This window comes from Bos mutus, chromosome 2 (assembly GCF_027580195.1).
Source record: "Bos mutus isolate GX-2022 chromosome 2, NWIPB_WYAK_1.1, whole genome shotgun sequence".
Taxonomy (NCBI): Eukaryota; Metazoa; Chordata; class Mammalia; order Artiodactyla; family Bovidae; genus Bos; species Bos mutus.
The window spans coordinates 11,192,230-11,217,302 of record NC_091618.1 but is presented as its reverse complement, the minus strand read 5'-3'; the positions used below and the strand labels follow the sequence as shown (position 1 = coordinate 11,217,302).

The 25,073-nt window shown below is 49.2% G+C and overlaps 1 protein-coding gene across 8 annotated transcripts; it reads right to left on the bottom strand.

The window, feature by feature from the left end:
- Nucleotides 1–634: 634 nt before the first annotated feature.
- Nucleotides 635–23,562, bottom strand: RCC1 (regulator of chromosome condensation 1). 8 transcript variants are annotated; one of them, XR_011467055.1, is made up of 13 exons: nucleotides 23,470–23,562; nucleotides 17,877–18,027; nucleotides 12,038–12,119; nucleotides 11,410–11,517; nucleotides 9,686–9,873; nucleotides 9,329–9,508; nucleotides 8,422–8,518; nucleotides 8,199–8,321; nucleotides 6,891–7,046; nucleotides 6,506–6,625; nucleotides 6,005–6,157; nucleotides 3,555–4,852; nucleotides 658–1,603 (listed from the first exon to the last, which is right to left on the bottom strand). XR_011467055.1 is itself a non-coding variant. In XM_070384058.1 (12 exons), the coding sequence occupies exons 3-12, from the start codon at nucleotides 12,108–12,110 to the stop codon at nucleotides 4,674–4,676; spliced, it is 1,377 nt and encodes a 458-aa protein (XP_070240159.1). In that variant the 5' UTR covers nucleotides 12,111–12,119; nucleotides 17,877–18,027; nucleotides 23,470–23,562; the 3' UTR covers nucleotides 636–4,673. The 8 variants fall into 8 exon arrangements, 7 of the variants coding, with proteins under 7 accessions (XP_014333737.2, XP_070240159.1, XP_070240169.1 ...); XM_070384058.1 differs by having other exon boundaries at nucleotides 636–4,852; XM_070384068.1 differs by lacking the exon at nucleotides 23,470–23,562 and adding an exon at nucleotides 22,929–23,122 and having other exon boundaries at nucleotides 636–4,852.
- Between the last annotated feature and the right edge of the window lie 1,511 nt (nucleotides 23,563–25,073).

Below are 25,073 nucleotides of genomic sequence, written 5' to 3'. Positions count from 1 at the left end.
TGTATATGGGGAAGATCCCCTGGAGAAGGAAATGGCAACCCTCTCCAGTGTTCTTGCCTGGGAAATACCACGGAAGAAAAAAAAAAAAAGAAAAAAAAGAAATACCACGGAAGGAGGAACCTGGCGGGCTATAGTCCAAAGGGTCGAAGAGTCGAACTCGAGTTAGCAACTAACCAACAACAAAGAGCAGTGCTTACCTTGAGGCACCCACTCCAGGACTCCTGCCTGGAAAATCCCACGGACTGAGGAGCCTGGGAGGCTACAGTCCATGGGGTCGCAAAGAGTCGGACACAACTGAATGACTTCACTTCACCTCGTGCCATGTTTTGCTTGGCCAAGCAGTGTGGCATGTAGGATCTCAATTCCCAGACCAGGGATCAAACCCATGCCCCCTGCATTGGAATTGTCTTCACCACTGGCCTGCCAGCGAAGTCCCAAACTGTGTTTGTTGTGAGGAGAAAATGACAAGTTGGGAAAACATTTGGCCTAATGCTGGCTTCTAATAAGTCCTCCAACACGGCAGTTGGAGGCCTTAGAATTATAACTGATAAATAGCACTACCTACCAACCCCTGTGCTTTTTGCTTACTATTTTTAAATTTCATTTTACATGTGGAAGATTTTTACATATTTATTTTTAATTTAGAATGTAAGTTTTATCAGACAGGATTCCTTCTTTGCTGTTTCTAATCAAATTTCCACAAGAATGTCGGGGATATGTTAGACGTCTTTGTTGGCAAAGTAATGTCTCTGCTTTTTAATATGCTGTCTAGGTTGGTCATAGCTTTTCTTCCAAGGAGTATTTCACCAACAAAGGTCCATATAGTCAAAACTCTGGTTTTTCCAGTAGTCATGTATGGATCTGAGAGTTGGACCATAAGGCTAAGCGCCGAAGAATCAATGCTTTTGAATTGTGGTGTTGGAGAAGACTCTCAAGAGTCCCTTGGACTGCAAGATCAAACCCGTCAGTCCTAAAGGAAATCAGTCCTGAATATTCATTGCAAGGACTGATGCACCTGATTCGAAGAAATGACTCACTGGAAAAGTCCCTGATGCTAGGAAAGCTTGAAGGCAGAAGGGGACAGAGGATGAGATGGTTGGATGGCATCACAGACTCGATGGACATGAATTTGAGCAAGCTCCAGGGGTTGGTAATAGACAGGGAAGTCTGGGGTGCTGCAGTCCATGCGGTTGCAGAGTCAGACACAACTGAGCGACTGAACTGAGACACCGGAAAAAAAATTAATTTTATGTCAAACAATAAACAGCTGTCCCTTACCCTACCTATCCCTTATCCCAACCTTTTCCCTAAAATATGTGTATTTCTAAATAATATACTTTAAAAGACAATTTGACTGTCCTGGGTCTTCGTTGCTGTGCCGGCTTTTCTCCAGTTGTGGAGAGTGGAGGCTACGCTCTAGTTGTAGCGCACAGGCTTCTCACTGTGGTAGCTTCTCTTGTTGTGGAGCACAGGCCCTAGGGCACGAGGGCTTCAGTAGTTGGGGCCGCAGGACTCTAGAGCACAGGCTTGATAGTTGTGGCGGGGGCTTAGTTGCTCTGCAGTACGAGGGATCTTCCAGCAACAGGGATCAAACCGGTGTCTCCTGCATTGGCAGACAGGTTCTTTACCACTGAGCCGCCAGGGAAGCCCTCAATAATATAATTTCTATTCATTTGTAGTTTCAGATATTTTAGGGACGTCCCCTCAGACATACACACTTTTCCGTCTTCTGATTGCAATTTGTTAATTGTACTACATTATTATGATTGTAAATAGTATTTACAGCTGAGCCATATGTGGTGATTACATTTGTTTTGCGGTAGTCAATCCAGGTTGGAGGAGGATAGGGGAAAAGGTAAAACTTAAGAGTACTTGACACGTTTGAACGTAAAAAAGGAGATTCATACTTCTGATAGACTATGACACTGAATTATTGAACAACACTTATACCAAAAAAGTAAGCAAGTGAAAAAACAAGGCAATTATGAACCACAGGGAATTTTGAAATGTGCAACGGTTGTAACAGCAAAGGCTTGTGGAGCCTTTACTTTGTGCCTGATACTTTTCTAATATACATAAAGCACCTACAGAGAGCTTTATAACTGTTACATACAATACATATCAGGGCTTCACTGATAGCTCAGTTGATAAAGAATCCACCTGCAATGCAGGATACCCCAGCTTAATTCCTGGGTTGGGAAGATCTGATGCAGAAAGGATAGGCTACCCACTCTAGTACTCTTTGGCTTCCCTTGTGGCTCAGCTAGATAAAGAATCCACCTGCAATGTGGGAAACCTGGATTCAATCCCTGGGTTGGGAAGATCCCCTGGAGAAGGGAAAGGCTACCCACTCCAGTATTCTGGCCTGGAGAATTCCACAGACTGTATAGCCTACGGGGTCCCAAAGAGTCGGACACGACTGAGTGACTTTCATTACAATACAAGGAAAAGAAAGGCAGCTAGATCTCAAGTTAGTCACTTGAACTCCCAGGGACATTTTCCTGAGGGACAGCAGTTCCGACTTCACAAGGCTGATGTGAGGATGAAATGAGCTATTATTGTATGCAAAGTGCTCAGTACAGTGCCTGGGCCATTAAGTCTCAATCCACAAGAGTGGTTTTTAAGGAGAAAGTACTTTCAATCTGCTGTATGTCAAAAGGGAAAGCTTCAATAAATCTAATCCAAATGGACTTTTTTGGGGGGCAGGGGAAGGAAGAGCAGACACACAGTGCCTCTCTACAGTGAAAATATTAAAGTCGAAAGTTGTGATTTTTTTTCCTTCTAGAAGTCCATTTCTAATCAGGATAGGACCTGCATTGAAACTAAAAGTTCGAGGAAAAAACAATCACAGAAAACATTTTAAGTTACTTTACATCATATTCATTTTTCCAAGAGTAGCTGACATCAAGAATCCTCCTGGCACTAATAAAACTTCCCTGCTGTACATATTTAGACCTCCTATATTAGCACTGTCCACTGTGACTTTCTGCAATTATAGAAATGTTCTATAAATTTCTGTATTTGCATAGCCCCCAAACCATAGGCACTAGCTGCTTTTGACTACTGAGGACTTGCAATATGGCTAATAAAATTGAGGAAGTTCATTTTACATTTTTACAAATTTAAATTAAATCTAAATAACCACAAGTAGCTATTGACCACCATACTGGACAGGTCAGCTTTATGTGACTTGGTTGCTCAAATGCCTGTGAAAATCTACACCATTATGCATAAGTTGTTATTGTGCAGTTAATCATGTTTAATCAGTTACACTAGCTTTTGATATGATACATCATTAAACTTAGTGTAAGTATCTCTAGAGATGTATTGTACTCAAAAATCTTGGTTTCAAATTAGGATATTAAAAAGATCCACCCCATGTCTCACATACTGTACAATATAATTTTTTAAAAATCCAGTGATTCTTGAAACATAAATACCTAAGAAAAACCAATCAACTCATTTTGATTTGTCTAGAACAGCCACTGTTTCATACAAAAAGAAAAAACAAAAACAAAACAACAAATAACAAAAAATGAACAGCTGGCACATACCAGGAGTTCTTGACATCACTGAAGTCCTAGTCTTCCCCAGGTCTACAGGCATGGGGTCATTCTGCCCTTCCCAACACAGCAGGTGCTCCCTTAAAAAAGCAGGGAGTGTGTAGAAAATAAGTGGCCTGTTTTATAAAACTCTAAATTTATTCAAAGTGTTAAAAGATTTCACTCTCTCCTCCAAAATACTTTACATTTAAAAAAAAGAAAATCAAAACCCTTTCCTGTTTTTTCTGCCACTGTACATGCTGCTGTTTCCCTTTCTGGAGACCAGCCTCTACCCCTCCAACCCTCTTCCCCCCCCTCCCTTCACTCTCAATATTGCTTTAAGTTTGTTTATAAAGCCCTCCTTCCCCTCTCCCCACAAGTCCTGCCCTGCAGGCACAGCTGCCTTTCCAGATTTCAGGCCCTTGGCTGCAGGTGAGGCAGGATGGATGGGGGAGACTGCAGACAAGGCCTGAAGGACAGAATGCTTTGTGCTTCTGGGAGAAAGGTGGATTGGCTTTTTTCTTGATCAAACAGAGGAGCCCTGTTTTCCTTTTTGCCCCATGGGCACCTGTTCAGGGCCAAATATTTGGCTTGGGGTTGCCCATGGCTGGGTAGCCTTCCCCTTCTCCAGTTTCCCCCAGGCATAGGTCCATGACAGCTGGGTCTGACGACTGTACCGTGTGTCCGCCTGTGGGTTGTGAAGGACAGGAAGAGTGGCACAGGACTAGAGCGGGGCTTGATGGAGCCTGACTTCTCAGCGTTATCTGGGCACCAAACACGCAGGGGAGGAAGTTTTGGTTTTGGAGAGGCAAAACCAGGGTCAGCCAGTGCCATAGAAGTAGGGATGAGCAGGAAGGTCTGACCATATGGCTGTGGGGTGAGCAATGTTCTTTCTGATAAAAACCCCTCCCCTCTCTTCCATCTATCCCACCCTCATCCTGTAGGTCCCAGGATGATTCCAGAAAAGAGGGGGGCATAAAGGGGAGAAGGGTTCTGTTCTGCTGATGAGGAAAAGGCAGGAGGTGACAGAGTACTTGGGGCTGGGAGAGGCCTGCTGGAACACGCAGTCGTCACGGCTTCCCTGTTCCAAGAGGGAGGTTGGGGGGGCCAGGAACCAGGCCCTCACAGGCTTCACCAGCTCTGTTCCTTGTCCTTGACTAGTAAGACTGTGTGCTGGCCCCCGCTGGACACAGTTAAGACCACCCGGTTCTCCAGCTGTTTGCCTGTCATCTCCACGGGGCTCCAGGCATCTTCGTCCTGTCCCGTGCCCAGTTGGTAGTTGGTGCCCATGCCCCAGGCGAAAACACGACCTATAGGGGAAAGAAACAGGGGCAGCTGTCTCGAGGATCCCCAGCCCCAGCTTTCTTCTGCAGAGTGAGAAGCCTGGCACATGAGGGTGCCTTCTGGGCTTGGCCTGAGGCAGCCTGGCAATGTCCCAGCCTCCGGGGAGTTCAGAGAAGCTGGGAGGAGGCAAGGAGATGATGGACAAAAAAGAGCTTTGTCAACCAGAGACCACAGCCCTTATGCATTGACAAAGACTTCTCCCTGCTCCCAGGCAGACCTTTCAAGGCCTGACAATGACTGGTCATTCCCCAAACCCCTACATCACCTCCATTCCCTGAACCACCTGCCTTTGAGACTGTTCTGGACGTTCTCCTTTCCTTACCATTAAGGACTAATCCTTCAAGGTGCGGTGAGCCCCACTTCCCCAGGAACTCCTTCTGGACAGTCCCGGATCCAGCACCTCTGCCAGCCCGCTTTCTCAAGGCCTCCAAGTCTGCTCCCTCAGGCTTTGGCAACAACTTGTCCACACCCCCCTCTGCTGTGCTTGCCAGGACCCCAACTACTAAGCTTTCTTTCTCCTAATGATATTTTAAGTACAACTCCCTGGGAAGCTGGCAGTTACTAGTTGGTATAAAAAAAGGGTCACCAAGATATAAATGTAAAGGCATGCCTGTGTGAGGAGTCTGGAGACCTGGGTTCCAGTCCTGCCTGTCCGTGCCTGTGTGTTCAGTTGTATCTGACTCTTCGTGACTCCATGGACTGTGACCACCAGGCTCCTCTGTCCATGGGAATTTCCAGGCAAGAATACTGGAGTGCATTGCCATTTCCTTCTCCAGGGGATCTTCCCGACTCAGGGATCGAACCCACAACTCCTGTATCTCTTGCACTGGCAGGTAGATTCTTTACCACTGAGCCACCCAGGAAGCCTTGCCTATGTGGGCCTCAGTAATTAATATATCCCCTTGGCTCCAACACATTAAAATAATTTTAATAATGTGTTTACCCACTTTATGTCATCGAAGCCAGAACTTCTATCAGGACAAAAACAACGTCATCACAAATACTGCTTCCCACATCTTAGTTCCATAGAATGGTGGGCAATGGAACCTGCCAGGCACTCTGCTAAGAATCATGACCCCCAGACCCCAACCAGACCGACTGTGGGCGGTCCCACTCACCATCCTTGGTCACAGCATACCCCACAGAAGCTCCACAAGCCACTGAGGAGACCGTGGGCAGCCTGGGGATCAGGGTGGGTACGCTCTTCTCCTCAGCACCTTCCCCAAGGCCCAGCCGCCCATACTCAGCCCGGCCCAGGCTGTATGCTTTTCCTGTGGGAGGAGGGAGAGAGACGAAGAATAGCAGACGGCATGATCCAGGTAGGCCGGGTGGGCACTGATATCCATGGGAGCGGGTCCCCCAATCCCAAGGTGGTGGTGAGATCTGCAGCATCTCTTTCAGTGTGGAGGGAAGCCTGGAAGAACCTCCACAGGCCCCACTTAACTCCCAGGTAGAAGACCACCAGGATGCTGGTGGGTGGGGTGACCCTCATGGACCCACAGTTAGCCCAATCCATGGAACAGGCCCAGGTTCCAAGCACTGTTGTTTACGGAGTGGGGCCAGACCTGTGCCCAGGGAACACTCCACCCTCACCCCAGAGAGAGGTCTAGACCCCCTACCTTCTGAATCCATGCAGACAGTATGGTGCTGGCCCCCGGAGAAGCCCACCCAGGACTTGGTGGAGTTCTTGAAGGATGTTAGGTTCTGAGGTACAAAACAGGATTCTGTGCCTTGGGTTCCTGGGGGGGAAAGGCCAGGATGGGGCTGTCAGGGGTGACACTGTCCAAGGAATTGCCTTCTTTATCCCTTCCCTCATCACATCCGCTCATCACAACTAGAGAAAGCCGCAGTGCAGCAACAAAGACCCAGCACAACCAAAAATACATAAATAAATACTCAAAACAACAACTGAGGCTCTGAGCGGTTAGGTGACCCCCACACGGAGGGGACACAATGAGTGAGTGGTGGAGGCGGGATTGCAACCCAAGTCACTCTGGGACCCACCAAGTTGATGGTAGTTGGAGAGGCCAAAGCCATATACATGGCCCTCGGAGGAGATGGCGAAGGTAAAGTAGGCACCGCAGAAGGCATCCTGGAACCTGACATGGCCCCGGCTTCCCCTGGATTTCAGCATCACACACTTGGGGACCAGGAGTCGTTCTGCAGGCAGAGAGAAGGTCAGGGTCAGTGGCACACACACGGCCTCTCCCCTCTGCCCCACTGTGTCTCCTTTACTGCTGAAGCCCTCACAGGGAGCCTAAGCAGGGACTCTTCTCTGTAGAATACAGAAGAGGAAACTGAGGCCAACAGAGGCCAGGTGCCTCACTCAGACCCCCACAGCCAGAGAGGTAACATTTATATGGGACTTACGCTGTCAGACAGCCTTCTATATGAACTCTGTGCACTTCACAACAACCCAGTGAGGCAGGTAGTTTAGAGATAGGGAAACTGTGTCTGGGGGCCCATGGCCAGTAAGGGGTAGAGCCAAGATTCAACTCTGAGGTAGTCTGGGGATTCCTCAACTATCACTGCAGGTCCACCCGATGCAAGCCTGAACACAAGAGAATCCCTTCTGCCTTTGACCTTCAGCAGGGGATGGCTTGCCAACTTGCCCCACCAGAGGAACCTAAGCTACCTACTTTAAGAGAAATTAAAATGGAGGTAGTCGTGTTCGGGCTTCAGAAGTAGGGGAGCAGGCCTCTGACTGACATCTGACCTTGCCTGGACCCTGCTTGGACTATATGCCTACTTGTGAACACACCAATTGTTACCAGTAAGTCCAGTGGCGCTTAAAAAAGGGAGTGGGTCTTGGAATTTCTTAAGCCCCTGGAGGTCTGGCCAACGCCCTGAGGTCAGACGAAATCTTGTGATGCACAGGTGAAACCAACAACATCTTGTTTGTGTGTGATGAGTGGTTTCTTTTGTTAACGAATCCTTTGAACATAAACTGAAACTAAATCAGCAAAACACCTACCAAGGGGCTTCCCTGGTGGCTCAGTGGTAACGAATCTGCCTGCCAGTGCAGGAAGCTTGGGTTCAATCCCTGATCCCAGAAGATCCCACATGCCGTAAGCTCATGAGCCAAAACTACTGAGCCTGTGCTCGAGAGCCTGGGAGCCACAACTACTGAGCCCATGAGCTATGATTACTGACGCCTGTGTGCCCTAGACTCTGTGCTCCGCAACAAGAGAAGCCACTGTAATGAGAAGTTGACTAGAGAGTAACCCCCACTTGCCACAACTAGAGAAAAGCCCATGCAGCAATTAAGACCTAGCACAGACAAAAATAAATGAAAAACAAACAAACACCTACCAAGGCCCTGACGGCCACCACGATTGGCAAATAATTCAGGTACGCGGCCCAGTTGGCCCTGCTCCCCGGAGCCCAAAGTATAGAGGTCGCCATCAACTGTCAGCATCACCAAGTGGTCATTTCCTGAGGGTGAGAGGAAAGCAGGAGATGCAGGGCTTGTCTGTAAGGCCCAACCCAGCAAAAGGTTCTCCACCTCCTGCCCAGAGCGAGATGCCAGACTCACCCGAGGCCACCTTCACCACGGGCACACTCAGCTGCACCTGCACGGGCACCATGCTCTTTTTCATGGGTTCCAAGAGCCCGATCACACCGTTATTGTCCTGGAGGGAAGGGCGGGTCAGTTTTCAGCCAGCCCTGCCTGTCTCATACCAGCCAGATCCAGCTTTGCAGACACCCCCCAGAGGTGTGTGGTGAAGGGCACTGGTGCCAGGTGAGCATGGAGAGGTAGACAGGAGCCAGGCCACACAGTGAAATACTCATGAGTGAAATCAGTGGTCTGTGATTTGCATTAAAATATAACAAAGGAGTTGGGGAATGGAAGGGAGTGAAAATCAAACAAGTTTGGTCATAAGCTGATAATTGTTCAGGCAAGTAAATAAGAGTTCAAAATAGCATTCTGATTACTCTTACATGTTTGAAATTCTCCATTAAAATGTGTTAAAAGAGCTCCAATGAGGAAATATCAGATTCCTTTATTTCTGACATTTCAAAATAAATTGAATAACAAAGTACCAAAACAATTTTAATGCTGAATCTGCTGTTTAAACCACACTCTCCTGTCTTGAAAATTCTGAAATATGCCTCTGAGAAGTGTGGAAGGAGACTGGGAAGCGGAGGAGGAAGGTTAAAAGGGAGGAGATGTGTCAGCAGGCTTCTTGGCTCAGCCGAAGACCAAAGGTATCCCTGAGCCACTCCTTTTCCATGACACACAACATCATAACATCAGATTCACAGCAACAGTCAGTAGTGTGCACAGGCCTGATGAAGAACCAGAAACCTGGGTCCGGTCCAAGCCCTTCCCAGGGTCTCAATCTCTCCACAAGTACAACACGGGCATGGAGATGGGGCCCCACCAGCTGTACTTAATTCTGCTCACCAGCTCCACAGCCATCCTCCAGACCCAGTCTTACCCGGAAAGAGCCCCAGAGGAAGACACGGCCATCCTCGGTGAGGGCTGCTGTGTGACTGTCTCCTGCTGACACCTGTACCACCTTCTCTTGCAGGTCCACTTTCCCAGGGACCATCTCTGAGCCCTCCACTGACGTATCCCTTCCCAGAGCACCCTCGTCATTGCAGCCGAAGGAGTAGACCTGTGCAGAGGATGTCCCCGTTAGTGCGAGGTCTGGCCTCTCAGTATCTTCTTGTCTAGGCCACTCCCTGCTTATCTAGCCAGCTCCATCTCTACAGAGTAATGCATATGGTTCAGAGCTCCTTCCCCAAGGCCCCCAGCCCCAGGTCCTGTCCCGTCTGGTGCCACCCTGACCTACCTGGCCACTTTTGCTTAGGCACACAGTGTGCATGCCCCCAGCCTCAGCCTGCACGATGTCTTCTGGAATGGACACTAGGGCTGGCTTCTTCCTCTCCATCACATTCTCGCCCAGCCCCAGCTGGCCCACGTCGCCCTGGCCCAGTGTCAGCACCACACCTGGTTCTGTGCCGTGGGACCTATGGGAGACTGAGGGGTAAAGAAGATAGCCCCTGAGTGTGCAGGATGACAAGAGAGAGGAGAGGGTGCTGCACAGGCTGTGGGATCACACAGACCTGGGTTCAAATCCGTGCCCTGCCTCAGAACATTAGTTAGACCTCTCCAAGCCTAAGCGTCCTCATCTGTGAAACGAGGGTAAGAGAAGTACCTATCTCATCGAATGTTTGTGAAGATTAAAAACTGAGCACATTAGGGACTTCCCTGGTGGTCCAGTGGTTAAGACTTTGCCTTCCAATAGAGGTGTGCATAGGTTCAATCCTTGGAGGGGGAACTAAGATCCAACATGCCTCATACCCAAAAAACCAAAACACAAAACAAGCAATACTGAAACAAATTCAATGAAGACTTTAAAATATGACTCACATAAAAAGAATTTTAATTTTAAATTAAAACCCAAAAAACTCCACATATTCTTTAATCTGTATTTATTTATTTGGCTATGCTCAGTCCCAGTGCAACATGCAGGCTCCTTAGTTGTGGCCCGTGGGATCTAGTTCCCTGATCAGGAATGGAACGCTGGCTCCCTTCACTAGGAGCAGAGTCTTAGCCACTGGACTACCAGCAAAGTGCCCACCTAAGCGCATTATTAATGTGAGTGGAAGGAAATGGCAATAATATACTTGATACAGAGAAAAAAATTCAGGTGGGGAGGAGAAGTGGGGCACAAGATAGCTTTTCTGATTGGCTGTTCTTGGTCAGGAACCAACTAACAGAGAGGGCATAATAACATCTAACACTGCTTATTCTACGAATGTTAAATTGATTTGCAGCCCCCCACATTATGCTATAGGCCTTCCATTTCAGGCTCCCATTTTATAGAAAAGGAGAACAGAGCCTTGCTGCTGCTGCTGCTGCTGCTGCTAAGTCACTTCAGTCGTGTCCAACTCTGTGCGACCCCATAACGGCAGCCCATCAGGCTCCACGGTCTCTGGGATTGTCCAGGTAAGAACACTGGAGTGGGTTGCCATTTCCTTCTCCAATGCATGAAAGTGAAAAGTGAAAGTGAAGTCGCTCAGTCGTGTCCGACTCTTCGCGACCCCATGGACTGGAGCCCACCAGGCTCCTCCGTCCATGGGATTTTCCAGGCAAGAGTACTGGAGTGGGGTGCCATTGCCTTCTCCGGAACAGAGCCTTAGACAGTGTCATAAGAGCTAATAACGAGTAAAGTTTGCGGTGAAACCACATCAAGGAGGCCTACATGGTCAGAGCACAGTCTCTAGTCTCCATCCTCAGGCTGTGACTTAACCACTGGACATAGGCACACTGACCCCCTCTCCACTTCTTTTGGGGAGCAGACACGCAGCTGAAGAGGAAAGGGAGGAGTAAGAGACCGCAAGAGGTACGCGCCAATCAGAGTGCAGTGCTGGGCCATCTGCCAGGCCAACGAAGGGCGGGGCCGCCAGAGCCCCGGACAGCCAATGGCGTCCAGCCCCTCCCCCCGGGGGTGTGGCCACGGCTGCCAGGACTGCTGCGGCTGCGCAGAGGGCGCTCTGGGCAGGCAGCCACCTGGTCGGGCCTTCTGGACAGGAGAGCACAGCCCGCAGGCACCTTGGCAGGAGCGGGCGCCTGGAACACGGCGGGAAGCAACGGCCCTCACTGCCTGGTTACGAGGGTCTGCAAAAGACAGACACTGTCTGAGTGTGGGTCCACACTCCCCCGACCCTCCCAGACTGGGGGTGGCTCTCCTCCCTGAATCCCTCCAGGGTCCGAGCAGAGAGGAGACCAAAGGCACTTCTCTCGAATGCTAACCAGGAAACGAGCTCATTTTCCTCATGGCAGCCCGGTGAGGTTGCCCGTTTTATGAATGAGGTTAGTGATTTGCCACAGCTATACAGCTAGAAAGTGGCAGAGCCAGGACGTGAACCCAGTCTGGAGGTCAATGGTCTTAACTAGGCATTACTGCCTAGGGCAAAGCCGTAGGGTCTAGTTTTTCACCTGTATCTGAGTGCTTTTAAGCAAGTCTCTGCCCCTTTATCATTCCCAGAGGGTGGGAATCAGTGAGCTACAGGAGACCCTCCAGCTGGGTGGAGTTCCTGGACTTCCTGGCCCCTTGGCTTCAAATCTCAGGGAGGAAGGAGCCCAGTACCAGATTCTGGGGATGCCAAGAGGCCACCCATACTGAGGGCCAACTTACCCTTCACCTTCTTGCTTTTGGGGAGGGCATCTTCTGGGGGAGACCTTCTCTTAGCTATACGCTTGGGTGGCATCTTCTTGTCCTGAAAAACCCAGGCAAAGACTCCATGTCAGAAATGGCTCTATTCAGGCAATATTTATCAAAAACCCTAAAAAAAATGAAAAGAAATGCCTAGCAATTCCACTTCTCGGAATTTACCTGAGAAGAACCAAATAATAAATAAACCCAAAGATTAAGTTCCACTAATATTCTCTACTGTATTCTTCGTAACATTAAGAAACAAAAACAACAAAAAATGGAGCAACCCATGTACTTAGGAGTAGGGGATTGGCTAAATAATACGTGGAATACTGATGATAAAACAGTACGAAGCCACTGAAAGTGATGTTTTCAGAGATTTATTTACTGAATCATTGCCAAGTAACATAAGCAGATTGAAAAACAGGCCATCATCCTACTTGTGGAAAAGAAAAAGCATACACATATAAAAATATATGGAAGGAAATACATTCAGTATTAATAATGGTAACCTCTGGAAAATGTGATTACGGACAAATTTTACTTCTTTCTTTATATCTTAATCTAAGATACAAACAGCATGTATTTTTAAATTTTATTATTAAAAAATTAAAACACTGAAGAACATTCAATGAACGTCACAACTCCTTGCAATCCCAACATAACCATAGTAACTCTGGTGATACATTACTGTTATAATCAGACCACACAAACACACACTCACAGCTATTTTCATTAAATAAAACCAACCCAGACCACTTTCTCAACCGCAGTCCAGTCGTTAGGAATCTGCCTGCCAATGCAGGGGACACAGGTTCAATCCCTGGTCCGGGAAGACTCCACATGCTGTGAGGCAACTAAGCCCATGCACCACAACTACTCTGCCTGCATGCCCTAGAGCCCACACTCACGAGAGAAGCCACTGCAATGGAAGCCCATGCAGCGCAACAGAGTAGGCCAGACTCACTGCAACTAGAGAACGCCTGTAAGCAGTAATGAAAACCCTGCATGGCCAAAATTTAAATACATTTAAAAAACAAAACCATCTGTGCTCTTTGATCCAAAATGCCACCACTCCTAGGAGGAACCTGGCTTTCCTTTAAACCCATCCAACAAGAGATAAACACTGTATATGAACTCATACTAGCACACAACAGCCTGTTACAAAGGCGGAAAGGAAATCACCTCTGGGCGACACGAAAGGTTGTGGCAGCTCGCACGGTCCAGGGCAGCTGAGCCAGCTGAGCCGTCAGCGCTGACTGCCTCCTTGCTTCAGCTAAATGCTGTTGCCTTCTCAAGGCCACTGAGAACAGACACTCTGCCCTAGTGTCTCAATTTCAACCCAGCCCAAATTGGGTCAAAAGCCCTTTTTCCTCCACATAAGCAGTTTCTGAAATAAATCTTTATTGAGCCTGGTTTTTAAGGTTATGAAAGACAGCTAAGCCTTAAGGCTCCCAAACTCTGTGATCCCTCTGGAACAGTCACCAGGGCCCAGGCAATTTGCAGCTATCCAGATGCAAAAGCGGTAGAGCAAGTAGTGGTTAAGAGGAGCCAGGCTATGTACTCAGCTACTTTCTGGCTGTCTGACCTTGGACAAAGTAACTTAGTCTCTTCACCATTCAGTTTTCTCCTCAGTAAAATGGAGATAGTAATTACTCAAAATCGCTGTGGATGGTGAGTGCTGTCATGAAATAAAAGACCCTGATGCTGGGAAAGATTAAAGGTAAAAGGAGAAGGGGGCGGCAGAGGATGAGATGGTTAGATAGCATCACTGACTCAGTTCAGTTCGGTCACTCAGTTGTGTCCAACTCTTTGCAACCCCATGGACTGCAGCACGCCAGGCTTCTCTGTCCATCACCACCTCCAGGAGCTTACTCAAACTCATGTCCATCGAGTCAGTGATACCATCCAACCAACCATTTCACCCTCTGTCATCCCCTTCTCCCGCGTACAATCTTTCCCAGCGTACAATCTTTCTCAGTGTCAGGGTCTTTTCAAATGAGTCAGCTCTTCGCATCAGGTGGCCAAAGTATTAAGAGTTTCAGCTTCAACATCAGTCCTCCCAATGAATATTCAGGACTGATTCCCTTTAGGATGGACTGGCTGGCTCTCCTTGCAACCCAAGGGACTCTCAAGAGTCTTCTCTAACACCACAGTTCAAAAGCATCAACTCTTTGGCGATCAGCTTTCTTTATAGTCCAACTCTCACATGCATACATGACCACTGGAAAAACCATAGCCTTGACTAGACAGACCTTTGTTGACAAAGTAATGTCTCTGCTTTTCAATATGCTGTCTAGGTTGGTCATAACTTTTCTTCCAAGGAGTAAGCGTCTTTTAATTTCATGGCTGCTGTCACCATCTGCAATGATTTTGGAGCCCCCCAAAATAAAGTCTGCCACTGTTTCCACATCTATTTGCCATGAAGTGATGGGACCAGATGCCATGATCTTAGTTTTTCTGAATGTTGAGCTTTAAGCCAACTTTTTCACTCTCCTCTTTCACTTTCATCAAGAGGCTCTTTAGTTCTTCTTTGCTTTCTGCTGTAAGGGTGGTGTCACTGACTCAACGGACATGAATTTCAGCAAATTCCGAGAGTGGAGGACAGAGGAGCCTGGTGTGCTGCAGGCCATGGGGCTGCAAAGAGACATGACTGAGCAACTGAACAACAATAGTACCTACACATTGTTATGACTATGACTAAATGAGCTAATACTGTAAAAGTAATTACAGGGTGGTTCGATCTCTGGGTCAGGAAGATCACCTGGAGGACGTCGTGGCAACCCACTCCAGTATTCTGATCTGGAGAATCCCATGGACAGAGGACCCTGGCAGGCTACAGTCCATAGGGTCGCAAAGAGTCAGACATGACTGAAGTGACTTAGCATGCACACATACAATTACAGGGTAGGGTAAGGGCTCAATTGGAGAAGGCAATGGCACCCCACTCCAGTACTCTTGCCTGGAAAATCCCTTGGATGGAGTCTGGTAGGCTGTAGTCCATGGGGTCGCTAAGAGTCGGACATGACTGAACAATTTCCCTTTCACTTTTCACTTTCATGCATTGGAGGAGGAAATGGCAACCCACTCCAGTGTTCTTGCCTGGAGAATCCCAGGGACGGGGGAGCTTGATGGGGTCGCACAGAGTCGGACACGACTGAAGTGCCTTAGCAGCAAGGGCTCAATAAATCAATGCTAGTGTTTAAACATCTAGGGTCTGTTCCAGATAGTGCTTAGGCACAGCTAATCTAATCTAACCACCTCTCCTTCATTTTATAGAAAAGGGATGGAGACTTTAACCAAGGCTATAAATGGCAAGAGAATTCTAAGAACCCTTCTCTGGAGCCTCTCCAGCTCCCCGTTCCACGTTCCACGGTATATGAACATGAGGTCAACGGCCTGGAACCTCCAGGCACATTTCTGCTGGCTGACCTGGGGGAGGAGAACAAAGTGCCGAAGACAAGGAAGCAGCCAAAGGCCTAGAATGCCCCACGGCTGTGTGGACTGAGCCTCTGCAGGCTGAGCTTCTACAGGCTGAGACTGGCCCAGTTTTGACTTTGTTGAGGTGGCAGTTCTATGTTTCACCCAACTTTTATTCTCCCAGGGTGGCAACTCCTCCCCTCCAACCAGCCTCTTTGAGACCCCTCTTCCCACACTAGAAATGCACCTTCACTGGGATCAGTTCAGTTGCTTTCCCCTGATGCTGGGAAAGACTGAAGGTAAAAGGAGAAGGGGGCGGCAGAGGATGAGATGGTTAGATAGCATCACTGACTCAGTTCAGTTCAGTTGCGCAGTCGTGTCCAACTCTTTGTGACCGCATGGACTGCAGCACGCCAGGCTTCCCTGTTCATCACCAACTCCCAGAGCTTACTCAAACTCATGTCCATCGAGTCAGTGATGCCATCCAACCATCTCATCCTCTGTCATCCCCTTTTCCTGCCTTCAATCTTTCCTAGCATCAGGATCTTTTCCAATGAGTCAGCTCTTCGCATCAGGGATAGAGCTGTGGTTTGCTCAACCCTGCTTGTGCAACCATGTTTGGCCTCTCTGAGCTGTGTGTATCCTCATGTAAAGGGATGTAATGACCACTTCGAGGGCTGCTGTCCAGATGGAATGAAATGTCTGCGAAGGGTTTTGCAGTGCCAAGCACACGGTACCTAGCAGCATGGACTCAATACTGCCATGAATGCTTATTACCACTGCTTGGCTCTGGACCAGGGGTAGCAAGGAAGAAGACAACTAACCCTCCACCTGCTCTCATGGAGCTTACAGACAGAAACACATGCGCACGCAGAGAGAGCATTATTACAGACAGTGTGGTCTGCTGAACAGGCAAGGTGATATAGTAGGAATATTCCAGGGACACAACAGTGTAGATGTATTTAATGCCACTGAACCATATACAGTTAAAAATGGCTACAATGGTAAATTTTATGTTATGAATTGTTTATCACAATAAAAAAAAAAAAGAGAGTAACTGGGATAGGAGAGGAGATATAGGTCAGATAGGTGACATCTGGGCTAAGACTTGAAATACTAGGCACAGAAAGCCAGCAGGGGAAGGCTTGGACAAAAGCATGTGATGTGCTCAGGAACCTGGGGAGACCAGCAGGGCTGCAGCTGGACAGTGATGGATCAGAGGCACAAGGGGAGCAGGGGCCGGGTCGTACAAGGCCTAGTAGGGAAAACAGACAAGCGTTAAGAAGACTGTCTCATTAACGATTGTTCTGGAAGGGACTGGAAGAGGAGGCGATTGCAAGCATCCAAATGAGAGAAGTTGGTGACATGATTTGGTCTGAGGCAACAAATAAAAATACACAATTTAGGAAACAGGCTTGCTTTGCCAGTGGATTAGATGTAGGGAATGAGGGTGGGGGAGGAACCCAGAATGACTATTTCATCCTAAAAAATCCACGGGATCCTGGGCAGGGCCCCTTTGATCCCCCTATGAACTTAGTCCAACACAAGGACTCCTAGCCTTTGGCTTAAGTGACTAGGTAGATGGTAGACTTCCAGTTACTGAGAAGACTGGGGGACAAACAGGGTGGAGAGACTGAGGTTTTTGTCAAGTGTGAAGTGTGCAGGAACTGATCAAGAAGGGATGTTAAGGTGGCAGAGCTGGATGGGTTAAGGAGTGTGGGACACACCAGGGACCCACTTTTTCCAGTAAACAGCTCATAACCCTTGGCCAGGTTGGCACTGGTTCACTGGGTCTGGGGCCCTGTCCCGTCAAAGGCATATTTCCCCGTCAGCTCATCAGAATGACCTGCAGCCATCAGCTCTGCTGGGGAGGGAGACTGAGAAGGAGCTTGGAAAAGTACTCACAACAAGAAGTTAAGTGAAAAAAAAAACAAAACAAAACAGAATGGTATCAGCACATTGGTGCTGCTGTTGGGTTGAGCTATGGGAAAGGCCTGGAGTGGAGACAGAAAAACAAAGGCTATAGGAGGTATTCGGTGTCATGGATCATTAACCAAAAAAAAAAAAAAATGAATCTACCATTCATGATCTTTTTAAAAAGACCTCCAGGGTTTGGTACTGACACAACTTCTGGGCTCATCTTATCTGTCACACCCTCCCGTCTCACAGTCTTAGACTGCTTACTCTTCTCTCCATACCAATGCGTCTCCATCCCACCCCAGCCCTATCCTACTGCAAGAACTTCTACTCAAAGTTGCCTCCATTGGTACACTACCTCGGATCCCTCTCTCAATCCTAAAGGAATCATTCTCTCCAAGAAATTAGGACAGACTTTGGATCATAATTATTTAACCAGTCTGCTCCTTCAGATGAGTCTCTTTGGGGCACTGGCCACACCTACCTTCTAACAACCTTTAACTTCTCACAACAAGCTGAAGAGGGCTCTGTCACTCTTATTTAACAGCTGAGGGAACTGGGGCGCAGAGAAGTAGATTTACTTGCTTAAGTTGGCACAGCCGGAAAAGAGAGCCAGGAATGGAATCCAGGTATACCTAAAATTAAAAGCAAAAGAACAGTTGGCTAAAGGCAGGTCATGGTCCAGGCAGTGATCGAGGCAGCCTGGACAGGGCTCCCCAGGATCTCCTATGAACCTGGCCAAAGGCAAGGAGCAGAGGGTGGGAGCCTGCTGAAAGGGACAAGACGGTGGGTGAGAGCAAAGGGGAGACACGGAAGCAGTGAGGGCCTGGGAGAGTGGGCCAGGCGGGCGACAGATCTGCTGAAGCACGTGTGGAAGGACCACAAGCACAGCTCCATGCCGCGGTACAGAGCGCGCCAGCTTTTAAGTCCAGCCCACCTGAGTCCCCTTTGAACTTGAGAGTCTTCGTCTCTCAAAGGGAGGACTCCAGGCACTGCGGTGTCTATCAACAATCCCGGAGGCAATGCGGGGGATGAGAAGGCACCTTCTAAAAGGTGGAGCCCTGCACCCATGACCCACATGCATGTTTTCTACCGCACAAATCAGTCCTTTGGACAGACTTCCTCTCTAACCACTCTGGTTTTATTTATTTCTTTAATTTCTCTTAGTTCCTTGACCAGGGATTGAACCTGTGCCCTCTACAGTGGACATGTGGTGTCTTAACCACTGGACCACCAGGGAAGTCCCTGGGTGTGTTTTCTTAACTAGACATCGAGAGTCTGGGCTGGGTATAAGTCTTAGTCTTTGTCCCCACCCCTCACTCCCCAATAGACAAACACAGCTTCCATCTTCAAGGAGTTCACAGTCTGGAAGAAGAGTGAGATACAATCTCAGTAAGTCAGATACAGAGTCAACTTCCAGTAACAGTCTCCTAAGGTGAAGATAGAGTGTCTGATGAACTATGGAATGAGGTTCGTGACATTGTACAGGAGACAGGGATCAAGACCATCCCCATGGAAAAGAAATGCAAAAAAGCAAAATGGCTGTCTGGGGAGGCCTTACAAATAGCTGTGAAAAGAAGAGAAGTGAAAAGCAAAGGAGAAAAGGAAAGATATAAGCATCTGAATGCAGAGTTCCAAAGAATAGCAAGAAGAGATAAGAAAGCCTTCCTCAGCGATCAATGCAAAGAAATAGAGGGAAACAACAGAATGGGAAAGACTAGAGATCTCTTCAAGAAAATTAGAGATACCAAGGGGACATTTCATGCAAAGATGGGCTCGATAAAGGACAGAAATGGTATGGACCTAACAGAAGCAGAAGATATTAAGAAGAGGTGGCAAGAATACACAGAAGAACAGTACAAAAAAGATCTTCACGACCCAGATAATCACGATGATGTTATCACTCATCTAGAGCCAGACATCCTAGAATGTGAAGTCAAGTGGGTCTTAGAAAGCATCACTACGAACAAAGCTAGTGGAGGTGATGGAATTCCAGTTGAGCTCTTTCAAATCCTGAAAGACGATGCTGTGAAAGTGCTGCACTCAATATGCCAGCAAATCTGGAAAACTCAGCAGTGGCCACAGGACTGGAAAAGGTCAGTTTTCATTCCAATCCCAAAAAAAGGCAATGCCAAAGAATGCTCAAACTACCGCACAATTGCACTCATCTCACACGTTAGTAAAGTAATGCTCAAAATTCTCCAAGCCAGGCTTCAGCAATATGTGAACCGTGAACTTCCTGATGTTCAAGCTGGTTTTAGAAAAGGCAGAGGAACCAGAGGTCAAACTGCCAACATCCGCTGGATCATGGAAAAAGCAAGAGAGTTCCAGAAAAACATCTATTTCTGCTTTATTGACTATGCCAAAGCCTTTGACTGTGTGGATCACAATAAACTGTGGACAATTCTGAAAGAGATGGGAATACCAGACCACCTGACCTGCCTCTTGAGAAATCTGTATGCAGGTCAGGAAGCAACAGTTAGAACTGGACATGGAACAACAGACTGGTTCCAAATAGGAAAAGGAGTATGTCAAGGCTGTATATTATCACCGTGCTTGTTTAACTTATATGCAGAGTATATCATGAGAAACGCTGGACTGGAAGAAACACAAGCTGGAATCAAGATTTCTGGGAGAAATATCAATAACCTCAGATATGCAGATGACACCACCCTTATGGCAGAAAGTGAAGAGGAACTCAAAAGCCTCTTGATGAAAGTGAAAGAGGAGAGTGAAAAAGTTGGCTTAAAGCTCAACATTCAGAAAACGAAGATCATGGCATCCAGTCCCATCACTTCATGGGAAATAGATGGGGAAACAGTGGAAACAGTGTCAGACTTTATTTTTGGGGGCTCCAAAATCACTGCAGATGGTGACTGCAGCCATGAAATTAAAAGACACTTACTCCTTGAAAGGAAAATTATGTCCAACCTAGATAGCATATTGAAAAGCAGAGACATTACTTTGCCAACAAAGGTCCATCTAGTCAAGGCTATGGTTTTTCCAGTGGTCATGTATGGATGTGAGAGTTGGACTATGAAGAAGGCTGAGCGCCGAAGAATTGATGCTTTTGAACTGTGGTGTTGGAGAAGACTCTTAAGAGTCCCTTGGACTGCAAGGAGATCCAACTAGTCCATTCTGAAGGAGATCAGCCCTGGGATTTCTTTGGAGGGAATGATGCTGAAGCTGAAACTCCAGTACTTTGGCCACCTCATGCGAAGAGTTGATTCATTGGAAAAGACTCTGATGCTGGGAGGGATTGGGGGCAGGAGGAGAAGGGGACGACAGAGGATGAGATGGCTGGATGGCATCACTGACTCAATGGACGTGGGTCTGAGTAAACTCCGGGAGTTGGTTGATGGACAGGGAGGCCTGGCATGCTGTGATTCATGGGGTCGCGAAGAGTCGGACACGACTGAGTGGCTGAACTGAACTGAACTGAACTGAAGGTGAAGAACTGACGCTTTCCAATTATGGTGCTGAAAAAGACCCTCCAGAGTCCTGTGGACTGCAAGGAGACCAAACCAGTCAATTCTAAAGGAGATCAACCCTGAATATTCATTGGAAGGACTGATGCTGAAGCTGAAGCTCCAATACTTTGGGCACCCGATGCAAAGAACCGGCTCATTGGAAAAGACTCCGATGTTGGGAAAGATTGAAGGCAAAAGGAGAAGGGGGCACCAGAGGATGAGATGGTTAGATAGCAACACCAACACAATGGAAATTAATGTGAGCAACCTCTGGGAGATAGCAGAGGACAGAGGAGCCTGGCATGCTGCAATCCATGGGGTTACACAGTCGGACATGACTTAGCGACTGAACAACAACATGTGCCAGTCAATCCTGGAATACTCACACCCTGCCCTCACAGGTGTGATCATTCTGGTATTTACAGATATGAAAGTGAAGGCTCTGGGGAAGGGGGCCCAGGCGACACAGAAGTGGGATGACAGCCCAGGTCTGCTGACCACTCCCCACCAGGACCAGAGCATCCCCCATCCCCACTTCTCCCTAGGCCTGTTTTTTCATTTGGTAGACTAGACAGTCTACCAGGGCCCCTGTGTTCCTGCTGTGACCCTCTGTGACCTCATCTCTGCAAAAGGAGACGGCGCCCTCTCCAACCCCAGCAGCTGTCCCCACCCAGCCACCCCAATGTCAGGAGGCAAACACTTGCGAGACAGATGCAAGGGCTGAAGAATCTCTTTGTGAGGGAAGTCCCCTGGGAGGGAAGGGACGAGAGAGGCTCTGTTTGTCTGTCAACAAACACTGGGGGAGCAACTCCTTCCTGCCTGATGTCAGTTACTGAGCTGGTAGACCTCACCCAAGGGCTCCTTACCAGGATCCCCCTTCAATACAGAAGGGGTGGTGGTAGTTTAAGTCGCTAAGTTGTGTCCGACTCTTGGTGACCCCATGGACTGTAGCCTGCTGGACTCCTCTGTCCATGGGATTTTCCAGGCAAGAATACTGGAGTGGGTTGCCATTTCCTTCTCCAGGGGATCTTGCCCATCCAGGGATCAAACCTGGGTCTCCTCCATCGCAGGCAGATTCTTAACCAACGGAGCTACCAGGGAAGCCCAAAAATACAGAGGGGAGCCTAGGCTTAAGTGCATTTATTTTCCCCAGCAGAATGAGGATACACCTTACCCCAGGTGTTAGAACCACAGCTTTACAGTATATTAGTAACTCTCTTATCTTCATCTTACAGGTAAGGACCAGGCCCAGGGGGATTAGGTGGATGGCCCAGGGGTAGCCAACTAGGCAGCTGCAAAGCTGAACAGGATTCCTGCTCTTGGGATGGCTTCCCAACAAGAGCATGGAGAACTCCTAGTTTACCTTTCCAGACTCCACTCTGATGCCCTTCTTGGGTAAAACCGTCGCTGCCTTCTCCGCCCCACCCAGCACTTGCACTCCAGACCTTTGGAGACCCAGCCCCTGCTCGATCATATTGCTCTTCCTCTCCTGGTACCCTGTGCGCCAGACAAACACCGTGGTAGCTCTGATGACAACACTCACCCACACCTTCCTGCGTTTGCACGTGCTGTGTTCCCTGCCTGGATCGCCAGAAGCCCTCCACCCTCGGTCCGCCTGAATAACTTCTCTGTTCTTTCAAAACCCTGGCCAAGAGTCACCTCGGCTGGAAAGTCATCACTCATCCTCCTGCCCAGGCTTGCGTCAACGTCCGAGTTCCCCATCCACACTCCCTACACTCGACTTCTGCTATAGGCACTCAAGTCACACTTGGAGCACCTTAGTTAATATCCACGAGGAGCAGCGAGCGCCGCGGCTCCATGGGCACACCTTGGGGATCACATGGGCCTCCCCAGGGGAGGCAGGGAGCTCCATCACGGCCACCCGGGGCCCTTTCACCATTTCCCCCAGCCCTGCACGCGCGGCACGGAGGAGACCGCCAGCGATTAATCTGCTGACAGACGAGTTGATGCGGAGTTCCCGGCACATCTCTCCCACCGGTCAGCAGTCGTGGCGGTGCCTGTTGACGCTGAGATTTCGCTCCCTACGCAGACCCTCGGCAGCCTACCCTCGAGCTCCTCGATCCGACCCTTGCCGGGCGGGATTCCCACCCCACTCCGCAAACCGCATTCTCCAAACCAGTGCTGGACTTTTTAAAATCACTTTCCCGCTCCGGAAACGCGGCACCGCCGGGGCGGCCGCCCCGGTCCGGGAGGCGCGCGGCTCTACGCACCGCCGGCGCCGAGGTCACCGCGGCCGCGCGCAAACCCCCGGCCGGCCGCGTTCGGGCCGTTTGAATCTCCCGCCCCCGCGGGCGGCGCGGGCCGGGCGTGCGAGGCGCGGCGGCGGAGGGGCCGCGCGGCCCTCGCTCGGCGAGGCGGGGCCCGGGCGGGCGGGCTGGCTCCCGGGCGCCCCGCGGGGCCGCAGACCCGAGCGCCCGCACCCGCGCCTCCCAGCCGCGCTGGCTTCACGTGGGGCCGGCGCCGCGCCACACGGACGCGCGCGGGCAACGGCCCCGGCCCATCGCCGCCCGCGGGCGCCCCCGGGCTGTGCCCGCCCCACGCGCCGCCCTCCGCCCAGACCCTCCGTGCGTGACTGGCGCGACCTACCTCGCTGCAGGTCCGCCACAAGGAACTCCTCCGCTCGCCGGCCCGGCCGCGAACTGCCCCAGAGCATGCGCTCTGCAGGCCTCCGGCCCCGACCCCGGGCCAGAAAAGAAAACAAAGAGCCCGGCGCCCCCTGGCGGCCGCCCCGGGAGGTGCCGGTGGCGCGATCCGGCTAAGGCGCTCGCCACCAGGCTCTTTCCGCCCCGGCTCGGGGTTACAGAACGGGTGTGTGTTTTGAAGGCCCTAAATTGGAACGAGTGAACTGACAACCAGAAAGACTGCTTGAAATCAGGGTTTGCCTGGGGAAAAAATATGGTATGGAAGGGACTGTACGGATAAAAGAGACACTGATCGTCCCTGCTCTCAAGGGGCTTTCAGAGAAAGATGAGAAGTCAGACTATCAACAACTACTCAAGGCTGTGACAAGGGCTGTTGTGACAAGGGTAAGCACAGGGTTATATAGCTCAGCCGGGACTTAAGGAAGGCTTTCCAGGTTAAGCCCAAGAGGGTAGGGCATCCTAGGAGAAGCATCCTTACGAGGACAGAGAGCGATAAGAGCCTCTGGTGGGTTGGGGAAACGGCCCGAGTCTGACTGGGGGCAGAGGGTGCCGTGGGAGGGACTTAGCGGTTTCGTCTAAGGAGACCCCCTCTATCCTGGGGAAATGGGGAACTCTGGAAGGGATCTGAGCACATGAATGACGGGAGCAGATTTTTGTTTTGGAACAAAATGGAGAATGGGCTTGGGTGGAGGGGAAACCAAGAGTGAGGCAGGGAGGCCAGATTAGAAAGAAGAGGAGGGTGTGAACTGAGGTTGGGAGCTAGCTAGGTAGGGTAGCTGCCTACCCTTCTCTTGTTAACATGCTCCTTCTTCAGGATGGATTCAGACAGTTCTTCAGTATTTCAGGTTCCCTGTGGTCACCTTTCAGGCCTTTTCATTGTGTCTGGGGGTTTCCCAAGTCAAAGGAGTGACCTCTGCAGAAGGATGTTTTCTCCATTTCATGTAGATTCTTGACTGTGAAAGTCATGCTATCATTCCTGAACTCTAGATGGACACTTTTGATGAGTGTCTGAAGTGAAAGTGTTAGTTGCTCAGTTGTTTCTGACTCTTGGTGATCCCATGAACTGTAGCCCACCAGGCTCCTCTGTCCCTGGGATTTCTCAGGCAAGAATACTGGAGTGGGTTGCCATTTCCTCCTCCAGGGTATCTTCCCAACCCAGGGATTGAACCCAGGTCTCCTACATTGCAGGCAGATGATTTTTTTATTTTATTTTATTTTATTTTATTTACCATTTGAGCCACCAGGGAAGCTCCTGATGAATGTTTACCAGCTGAATTTCTTCCATACAGAGCCCATCCCAAAGTACTCCCCATTTTCAAGGTTTCTTACCTCCTCAAGTTTACTTCTGCCTCCATCACGGACTCCCCTTTTGGATGATATACTGTGAAATTCCTCCAAGTTTTAACCCTGGGATCTCTCTTTGCTGTCTTCCTCCAAGATCTTATTCATTCACATAGCTTGATGTAATTATAAAAATAAGTATTGTTACCTATTTTGTAAAACCTCTAACTTGAACTTCAGACACACATCCATCCATTCGTTCATTTG